Consider the following 10241-nt stretch of genomic DNA (forward strand, 5'->3'; position numbering starts at 1 on the left):
AAGGTGGGATTTCTGTTAGTAATGTCCCATTTTTCGTTGGGAAAGAGAGTTTTAGACTTTGTGGTGGTGCACACCTATAATCCCAGCACTCAGGAAGCTGAGGCAGTATTGCTGCAAATTTGAGACCAGCCTGGGCTGCATAATAAATCCCAAACCAGCCTGAACTACATAGCTGGACCCTATCTTAAAAAAAAAAAAAAATACAGGGCTGGGGATTTAGCTCAGCGGCATAAGCGCCTGCCTTGCCAGTGTGTGGTCCTGAGTTTGATCCCCGGTACCAAGAAAAAAAAGCCAAAAAAAAAAAAAAAAAAGCCCACAAAACTATTATATATATGAATTCATATACTCAATTTTTCAGATAAAGAAACTGATGCTTAGTGCCTGGTCACAGGTTCCCACAGCTAAATCCCGACTGGAGATTTGACACCAGTCGCTCTGCAGGTGCATGCATGATCCTCTGCTGCCTCTTAGTGGCCCATGGTTGCTATGAGGATTCAGTTAGCTCAGGAATGATTGGCAGCCAGCTGGTGCCTGGCGCTGCCTGCCAGTTCTGAGTAGCACCAGACACTCCCTGCTGTAAAGGTATCTTGGGCCGGCTGTGGTTGCCAGACCCACAATAGCAGTCAGAGCTGGCAGCCCAGAGGGTGAGCAGGGAGGGCCCCTGGAGAGAGAGGCCTGAAGCAGTGAAGAACTGGGCCAAGTCATGGTGGTGTGGGGCAGAGGTAGATCAGTGTTTTTTTCCAAGACTGAGCCTCCTTTCTCTACTTCTACTCCAGGCTGGTTAAGGCTCAGAACTGGTCACAGATTCCCAAAGACTCTGGGGTAGAAGCCAAGTGTGGTGGTGCACACGTGTATTCCTAGCACTGGGAGACTGAAGCAGGAAAATCAAAAGTTTGAGCCCAACCAAAGAAAGAAAGAAAGAAAGAAAGAAATAGGGGCTGGGGATTTAGCTCAGGCACAAGCCCTTGCCTGGCAAGTGTGAGGTCATGAGTTCAATCCCCAGTACCAAAGAAGAAGAAGAGGAAGAAAAGAAAGACAAAGAAATGGGGGCTAGGGGTTGGGGATTTAGCTCAGCGGCATAAGCGCCTGCCTTGCAAGCAGGCAGTTGTGAGTTCGATCCCTGGTACCGATAAAAACGAAAAAGAAAAGAAAAAAAAAAGAAAAAAGAAATGGGGGCTGGGCATGTAGCTCAATACAAAGGTACTAAGTAAGCCAGGCATGGTGACAATGGCTGTAATCTCACTCTGGAGGCTGAGGCAGGAGGATCACTGAAAGTTTGAGACCAGCCTGGGCTACAAAGTGAGGTCAAGGCCAGCCTGAACTGCATAGTGAGACCCTGTCTCAAAAGGGGGGGGGGGGGGGAAGACCATGAAAAAGTTCCAGGCCAGGTATGGTGTCACTTAGGGATGCTAAGCGTTAGGCGGACCTGGAACCAGGAGAGCCTGAGACCTGAAACCTGTGGCTGGGGATCTGTTCCAGCCCACATGTCATTGTCCTGGGGCTGCAGGACCTGCTGGCCAGACTTGTGTGGACATTCCCAGGGCTGCAGACTCAGGCTTGAGTAGAGGGTTTTCAGGGTCTTAAAAAGACCCTCTGAGAAGAGGTCTGCAAGCAAGGGAAGAAAGAATAAAAGAAGAGCCTGTTAGGTTTTCTGACTAATTTTGAATAGAAAGAGTTAAAACTTTGCTGGACGGACCTGATAAGCAAAGCACAGTGGAGGGCGGAGGGTACAGTAACCAAAATAGCCACCCCTCCCTACCTCCAGTAAAATATGGAGGAGACAGCAGGGCAGGGAGCTACCTATCTTCAAGGAAAGCTCTTATTTAGTGCATAAAAATACACACATGCCTATACAATTTTTGGCGCAGTTAAAAAGATAGAAATATGAAATAAAAGTGGCCTTTATTTTAAGAATGCAGAGAGAACCCACAACCACTGAGGTCTGGCTTTTCTCTCTGCCAGGTATGTATTGTGGGGGGCATACATATAGCTTTGGGGTGGTGCCTAAGGGGCATTACTGATTGTAGCCAATTGGAATTCATTTTGCGCCACAGGTAAATTGCCTAGGGGCGGGGAAGGTGACCTCAAGATAGAGCCCCTTGATTCTGCCTCCTAGCCTCCCACCGCTGCAGCGTCCCATTCAGGGCAAATCCTTTCAGGAGGTATGTATTCTCACTCTAAGGGGTCACTGTGTTACAGCATTAGATACTCACAGTCTCCTTCCTGCCTTGTCTATAAGGCTGCTCCTAACTAACCTACCTATAGGTGCCAGAGACAGGGCCCAGCTGGGCCGAGCAAGCAAGCAGGGGGAAGTCAAACGCCTACAAAAAGAATGTGTTACCATAATCAGATTATGATGACTTCCAGAGAAGCAGGGTCCCTCAAAATAGAAGGAAGCTGGGGCAAAGGCACAGGGGGACCCATCTTTTCTGCTCTCTCTTCAGGGCACTTTGTGTCTTCTGCTTTTTCCTCCTTACACAGTCTTTTCTTTCTTAAACTCTGTCCCACTAATTCTTTACTGGTGCTGAGTTTATAATAATCCCAGTGGTGCTCACTCTCTGGAAGTAACAAAAGGATGGTTTGAGGACCAGAACTCAGAAGTGTGGGTGGGACCAGTGAGGGGAGAAAATTGCAGCAATGGGATGGGGTTTCAGGAGAACTCTGGGCTGACGATGTGACTTAATGGGAGGTCATTTGCTTATCATGCACAAAGCCCTGGGTTTGATCCCCAAACAGATGGGAGAACTCCAAGAAAGGGTGAATTTCAGTGTGCAATAGAGAGGCATTGGTGAGCCGAGTTTGGTGGTGAACACTGGGAGGCTGAGGCAGGAGGATTGCAGGTTTGAGGTCAACCTAGGCAATTTAGCAGTTTAGTGAAGCTGTCTCTAAATAAAAAATTAAGAAATATATATATATATATATATATATATATATATGGAGGGAGGGAGGGAGAGAGAGAGAGAGAGAGAGAGAGAGAGAGAGATTGGGGATATAGCTCATTGTGAAGGCCCTGGGTACAATCTCCACTACTGACAACAACAACAACAAAAACTAAATACACTTTGTGGGGTAGAGTTAAGTAAGAGGGATGTGAATCACGGGGACAGGAGGCTTGGTGAAAAGAATGAGTACAAAGGCTGAGAAACAGTAGGATAGGAAAACCCAGAGAAGGGAGTAAGCCTAGTGGGGAGAGGGTGCAGGCACCTCTTGTCACCTCTCTACCTGATTATGTGATCAGTTCCCCTGGCCTGAAGACCCTGGACACTCCCAGCCATAGCTAATAAAAGGATTTGGGGAACCCACCTCATGTAGGGCACCTGTGCAGGGCAGGGGGTGTGGAAGCCCGCCCTGGCTCGGGTACTAATGACCATCTTCTCCCCTTGTTGCTCTGCATGGCGCTTTCCTAAGTCCTCAGGCACCCCTGGGACTTCAGCCTTCCTACCATTGTTAGGGGACCTGGGTAGCTTCCAGCCTTCAGGATTCCTGACAACCCCAACAGACAGGAGGAGACCATCAGACCTCCACAGAGGCAAAACTAACCCCAGACTATTCCTCCATCAGGGCCAAAGCAGGTCCAAGCCCCCATGTGGCCCAGTTCAGTGCTGTTTCCTGAACACCTGGATCCGTTTTTCAGACCAGGCCTTCCTGGCAAGCTCTGTCCTGTCCAGCCTGGGCAGCCCCAAGCCCCAGCCCTGCCTGCCACCCTCAGTCTAGATGGGTGGTGTGCCAGGTTGGAAGGAAGGGCTGCTCCCCAGACGTGGACTTTTGGTCCGAGCTGGGCACTGGCCTCTCTTCCTGGTTGGTGGTAAGGCTTCCTCCCAACCCCCTCCCAGAGGCCACTCAGCCCCATAGCTCCTGATCTTGTGCTGCCAGTTTATCCAAGCCTGGGATTTCTGACACTTTCATGCCCAGGAGACTTCTGAGTCATACTTCATTGTTGAGATGCTCTGGGAGACAGGCACAAAGTCACCTGCTTAGTTGAAGAGCGCAGAGGATCAGAGCTCCTGACCAAGAGGGTCCTGGCAGGTGTAGTGATTTCTGTGCATGTGTGGGTGTCCCCTGTGGGGCCCTGTGCTCTTCTGGGCTGGTCCATGGAGCATCTGCCAGTGGAAAGAGCACACATGGGTAGAGTAGTACACGCCCTGGGGTGAGCATACACTGGGCCCCTGGCAACCCAGGGAGAGGCTTTCGGAACCCATCATGCTCAAGTGCTTTCCTCCAGCTTCCTGATGTGGTGCCCAGTGTGCACCTCTGGGCCTGACCCCCTAAGTCTCCAGGCACCAGTGTGTGTATGAGGGGTGTCTAAATGAGGTCAGCAGGTATGACCTTAGGCAGCTGGACCCCTGTCCTGCACTGCCCAGCCTTGAGCTTTGCCAGATGGCTTCCAACAGATCAATCGGACAGGGGCTCTCATCAACCATGAGGCTCACCCTTGAGGGGTGTCCAGTGGCCTTTCTCACAGAAGCTTTTGCTCCTCTTTCTACCTCTTCCGTGGAGCATCAGTATCCACACTTGTCAATCTCTGAGAAGATTCTGCAGCAGAGGGGATGATGGGAAGGACTCCCTTGCCAGCGGCCAGGGCCAAGGGCCTGTGGGATCCTATAGACTGTGAGGTCACACAGCCCTAGGTAGGGAGCCAGGGCAGTCAAGGGCTCAGGACCTCAGCAGATTCCCTCCTTCTGTGGCCCCTAAAGCCCCCACATCTGGGCTCTTACCCCACATCACAGAACCTGATGCCACAATATCCTGACCCCTCTGCATTCCCCAGTGGGTCCTGTCCCCTCCACCTATCAGTCACACCGTGGACTTACCTCTAGGCTGGATGCTCAAAATCACTCTCCTGTGAGGATCCCACCTGGTCCCAGGCCTGCTCGCACCCTCCAGTGACCCCCAGAACCTCTGTTTAACTTGGCCTTTGCTGCCTTCCAATAAGCAGGCAGGGCAATGGGGCAGAGAGGAGTCCCACATCTCTTTTCATGTCCCTTCTTTTTAATTTTTTTTTTTTTGTCTTTTTCATTTTTATCGGTACCAGGGATTGAACTCACGACTGCCTGCTTGCAAGGCAGGCGCTTATGCAGCTGAGCTAAATCCCCAGCCCCTCATGTCCCTTCTTGTTCTCCTTCACTAGCAGCTCTGTCCCCTCAGCCCTGTCCCAAGGCAGCAAATGTCCCTCCATATTTGTTGAACTTCTGAAAATCTCGTTCCCGCTGCCATCAAACCTCGTCCCCACCCCTCCTCTAAGGGCCTCATGCTGCTTGTCTCTTCCTCCTGTCCCGTTTGCTGTGGGGAATTGGACCAGAGGAGCTGCCTGCAGGAAAGGAAGGTCTTACCACTGGGACAGATAAAGAAAAGGAAGACGACCAGGGACCACCCTTGAACTGAGGATAGTGTGGGTGTTCAGGGACTGAGGTCTTTGTGAGTGAGCTGGGCCTGGCAGCCTTCACCATGCTCAGGGGCAGGGCATTGCCCCTAGGATTCCCTTCAGCTGAGCCAGCCCTTGAACCCACACCCTTCCCTGACCGCCACTGGAGATGGACTCACTGATCCAGGTGGTGTACACACCTGTAATCCCAGCTACTTGGAGGCTGAGGTGGGAGGAGCACAGGTTCCAGGCCAGCCGGGGCAACTTGGAGAAAGACTTTGCCTCAAAATTAAAACAATAAAAGGGCTAGGGTTGTAGCTCAGTGGTAAAGCATTTGCCTGATTTGTGATAGAGGCCCTGGGTTCCATTCTTGGCATGGTGACAGAGGGAAAGGGAGAGGAAGAAAGTTGGACTCACTGAAAAGTCTGGGAGGACTGGCTCTGTTCCTGAATCACTTAACAGGCTGAGCGAGTCTTCCAGGGCCCACTGCCAAGCCCTCCCAGCGATGACCTGCAGTCCTGTCCTGCCAGCCAGAGCCCATTCTGCAGGACATGCTGTCCTGGGCTCCACTCTTCCCTTGTGGCACTTCCACTGCCAGTGGATGGCCCAGGCAGCACTATTGGGCAGCTGCCTCAGTTTCCCCCTCTCCTACCTTCCCAAGAAGACTAGGACTTGTTTCTTCTGCAGGGATTTAATTCTTCCTTTTCCATCTATGGCCCAGCTATGGACTTCACCATCACCTCCCCAGGTGAACCCTGCCTGCCCATGGCCAGGACCCTGATATTCTTGCAGCTGTCTGGGGCCATGGCCTTTGGTCCCTGGAGTAGCCCTGGCCTCAGGCTTCTTTCTCTTCCCGAAGCCCCACCAAGGCTTTTTGGGAGCTCCTCAAACTTTGAGCCTGGACTAATCTCCCCTTCCTCGCTTCTGCAGACAACCCTGTCCTGCTGTCCCCTGAGACTTGGACTCTGGCAAGTCTCACCACTTTGAGACATGCTGTTCCCACTTGTTAAGCTGGGGTAATTGTACCTCTCCCGGGGCTTGATGTGAGATTGACAGCCCAAGGTCACCAGGGGGCAGTCTCGCCATTTGTCTCCATCTCTGACTGGGCAGCCAGGGTGAGAACCCAACAGACCAACTCTCTGGAACAGACTGACTCTCAGAGCCGGGCCATAGGACTCTGGAGGTGTACAGAAGACGCTGAGGGGGTGCTGTCCAGGACAGGGGGTGGCAGATTTAGAGTCTGGAGCTCAAGGATGGGCCTGCACAGCCTTGTGCTAGTGCTGGAGGGGTGGGGATACTGGCAGTGGCCTGCCCTGGCTGACAGGCTCAACCCCGTGTTTATTTCCCCCTTGGCTTCCCTCTAGGCCCAGCTATACCTCTCAGGGTCCACCTGATCTGACCTAATGCCTGCCCCACATGTGAGCATGGAAGTAAGGACCACAGTAGGGTGCAGGAACCATGTGTGGGGGTAGCATGGGGGGGGGGCGCGTGCCAGGCCCTGTGTGTGGCAACTGCTCCTCCCAGTTACCCTGGGAAAGCAGGGCTGTGGTCAAGGGAAAAATGTAGGCCAGGCTCAGGCTGAGACGTAGCGAGTAGAGCTCGTGTTGGGTCCCTGAGATTCTTGGGGAACTCAAGTCTGCACCCATCCCACCCCTCCAGAGCTTTCCCTGGACCTGCTGCTACAGTGTGGTAGATGGGTGAGGGCAGACAAAGGCAGTTGTGACTGCTCCTACCTGGGCCAGTCAAGGCAAGCTCCTGGAACTACTGGATCATTGTGTCTCTTGACCCAAACCTGGACCACACCCCTCCCTCTGTAAGCATAGAGGCACGGAGCACCAGTGCTGCTCCCCGTGTGGGCATCGAAGGGTGAGGCTTTTGACTGGGCCAACCCCTCCTGAAAAAGCCACCTGATGGCCAGGCTTGGTGGTGTATGTCTATCATCACTCAGGCTGAGCACGAAGCTCACCAAGGGTCTGAGGCCAGCCTGAACTAAAAAAAAAAAGGTGTGTGTGGGGGGCAGAGATTTAGCTTAGTGCCATAAGTGCCTGCCTGGCAAGCATGAGGTCATGAGTTGACCCCCCATACTAAAAAATACATACATAAAGTAAAATAAATAAAACAAAGCTACCTAATGGTGACACATACCTCTAATCTCAGCATTGAGAGGCTGAGGCAGGAGGATCACATGTTCAAGGTCCTATATAGTGAGATCAGGGCCAGACTGAAGTACATGAGACTGTATCAAAAAAAAAAAAATCCAAAATAAACAGCCTCAAAGCCACCTGAAGCTGCCACATCTCCCATACTTTCTCCATGCTCCTACCTACCCCTATCCAGGAGGTCAATAAAACAAATAAAGGACGTTGAGCTGCCAGGATCTCTTTTTTTTTTTTTTTTTTTAATTTTTTAAAAATTTTATTTAAGGAGAAAAAGGAAAAAAAAAAACAGAAAAAGGGTACAAGTTATACAGACTTTCAGAAAAAAGAAACAGTAGGAAATCACTAATTACATATTGTCATCTTAGAAGTAGTTGTTGAAGTTACAAAATTAAAGCATATAGAGGGGACTTTCAAACAGTGAGACTGCAAACAGTTTTGTTCAGTGACAGGGTTTCTTTTTTTGTCCCTTTTCCTTGACCCCAGCCTAGGTCCCTGGATGCCCATGGTGGAAGCTGGCCTTCCTGGGCCCCTGTTCTTGGTCCTTGAGATTTGTAACTGCCAGGTTGCAGTCATTCCCTTCTTGCCTGTGACACAGGGCTGTGTTCTCGGGGGCCCATCAGAGGGCTCAGCACACAACAGGCCCTCAGCCAAGGTGAGAATGGCAGCCCTGTGGGTTAGACCTTCACTTCAGAAACCCCCCAACACCAGGGTGTTACAAAAGATAAGCAGGTGATAAGTGTTTGCTGTTTGCTTCCAACTTTATTTGAGAAAAACAAGATACATGTATCAAAAAGGGCGACAGATCGGACAGATCAGTGGAGGGGGATGACCAGTGACAGCTACCAGGGGTGGGCAGCAAGGGGACAGCCTCTACTTGGCTCCAGGCTGCTCGGACTTCCCAGCCTCTGGGCCTCCAATCTGGGCGCGAGCCTCGAAGGTGACAGGGATAGTGATCTCTGCTGACTGTGTGACTGCCTTGGGAATCGGGGCCTCCACGGTGAGAGTACCCTCAGGAGACAGGGAGGAGGAGACCTGGGTGGGGTCCACACCCGGGGGCAGCCTGGAAGTGCAGAGAGGGACAGCATGTGTTATCACCTCCTCCTGCGGGGGTCCCTGTTCCCTCCTCTCCCTCGGGGGCTCCCTTGCTGCCCCACACACCGAGGCAGCCCCAGCACTCACGTGTACTTCCGGGTGAAGCAGCGGGAGATGTAGCCGTGCTCATCCTGTCTCTCTTCGTGCTTGCCTGCGGGGTTGGGAGGGTTGGAAGGAGGTCAGAGACTGCATGGGGTCCCTATAGTGCGCGCTGGCCACAAGCTCCACCGCCTGCTCTGGGGTAGCTGGAGCTCAAGGTAGACATATTGTTCGAGGAGCTTGGGGAAGGATGGGGGAGCTGCCTAACAGTTTGGGCACCTTCCCAAAACTTTCGGGAAAGTTCTAATCTAGGAATTGGGGACGGGTGGGGGCGCGGACGCCCGATTCGCCGGGGAGGAGCCGGGCATGCGCAAGCGCACAGAGCGGTGCACACGCCCCCTCTTGGGCTGGAGTTAAACGACCCCGACCGCGCCTAGGAAGGTTGTTTATTCGATCAGGGGGGCTTCCGAAAGGGGAGGGTTTTAGGTGGGGGGGGGCACTGTTTCTTCCCCTTCAGGGCCCTTCGGAGCAAGCCGCACGCCACCCGTCGCGGGTGGACTTTCGCTCCCCACCCAGGGAAGCCCGCAGGGACTGTACAGGGTCCTCACCAGTGATCTCCACCACACCGTCCTTAGTCTTCACCGTCAGCTCCTCCGGGGCGAAGTGGTTGACGTCCAGGGACACTCGCCAGCGGTCGGCCGTCTGCCGGATCTCGGAAACGCCGCTGCTCAGCTGCCGGCTCAGTGCGCGGCTGTAGGCGGGCGCGACTTCGGCGGTGACTGGGGGCAGCGGGCGCACGTAGCCAGGCCAGCCCCCGAACCACTGCGACCACTCCTCGGGCAGCCGCGGCAGCCCGAAGGCCTGGTCGAAGAGGCGGCTGTGCGCCGGATACCAGTCGCGGAAAGGGTCCCAGCTGGGGCTCCGCAGGAGAGAGCAGGGCACGCGGCGCTCGGTCATGCTGGATCAGGTCGACTCGTCTCCACTGCGCGCGTCGGGCAGACTCGGAGAAGTGCTGGACCCGGGGCCCCTGGGCTGCACTTTTATAGGTCTCCAGCCGGGTATTTTTAGCAGGCGGTGCTTCAAGGTCTCTATTAATGGCCATGACCAGCTTGGAGTTGCTCCTCCCTCCGCATTCCCCACCTCCCCCGGATACACTCTCGAGCTTGCTAGGGGCAGCGGGCGGGGTGAGGAAGGTTCTGCCCACATCTGGAAACTTCCCTTGTTAAAGAAAACAAATGACCTGCATCGGGGCTGGAGTGGTGCCCAGCAGAGTGGAAGCAGCAGAGCCAGATTTTTTTTTTCCCCCCTAGTACTAAAGCATGAATCCACGGCCTTTACACTGAGCTATATTCCCGACCAGTTATGTTCTATTGGTTTGCTTTAGTTCTTTTCTTTTCTTTCTTTCTTTCTTTTCTTTTCTTTTTTTTTTTTTTAGTACCGGGATTGTACTCAGGACCTTGCACTTACCAGGCAAGCACTTGAGCCACTGAGTTAAATACCCGGCCTTGCGTTAGTTTTTTTGAGATCAAGGCTCACCAAGTTACTGAGGCTGAGTTCAAACTTTTGATCATCCTGTCTCAGCCTCCTAG

At 52.9% G+C, this 10241-nt stretch overlaps 1 protein-coding gene across 1 annotated transcript; it reads right to left on the minus strand.

Annotated features, from left to right (window-relative positions):
* Positions 1-8260: 8260 nt before the first annotated feature.
* Positions 8261-9706, minus strand: Hspb1 (heat shock protein family B (small) member 1). The gene is made up of 3 exons (XM_003470110.5): positions 9261-9706; positions 8701-8764; positions 8261-8581 (listed from the first exon to the last, which is right to left on the minus strand). Exons 1-3 carry the CDS (start codon positions 9607-9609, stop codon positions 8392-8394), a joined length of 603 nt encoding a protein of 200 aa, XP_003470158.1. The 5' UTR covers positions 9610-9706; the 3' UTR covers positions 8261-8391.
* Between the last annotated feature and the right edge of the window lie 535 nt (positions 9707-10241).

The sequence above is a fragment of the Cavia porcellus genome, unplaced genomic scaffold, assembly GCF_034190915.1.
Source record: "Cavia porcellus strain 051 isolate PalLab524CR breed Dunkin Hartley unplaced genomic scaffold, mCavPor4.1 scaffold_23, whole genome shotgun sequence".
NCBI lineage: Eukaryota > Metazoa > Chordata > Mammalia > Rodentia > Caviidae > Cavia > Cavia porcellus.

Excerpts from the sequence above, each read along its gene's own strand:
- Hspb1 (XM_003470110.5), bottom strand. The coding sequence starts at position 9,609 with ATGACCGAGCGCCGCGTGCCCTGCTCTCTCCTGCGGAGCCCCAGCTGG. Across the intron at positions 8,765-9,260 it reads CGGTGTGGTGGAGATCACTG|GCAAGCACGAAGAGAGACAG; the intron begins GTGAGGACCCTG and ends CCAACCCCGCAG. Across the intron at positions 8,582-8,700 it reads TGCTTCACCCGGAAGTACAC|GCTGCCCCCGGGTGTGGACC; the intron begins GTGAGTGCTGGG and ends CTGCACTTCCAG.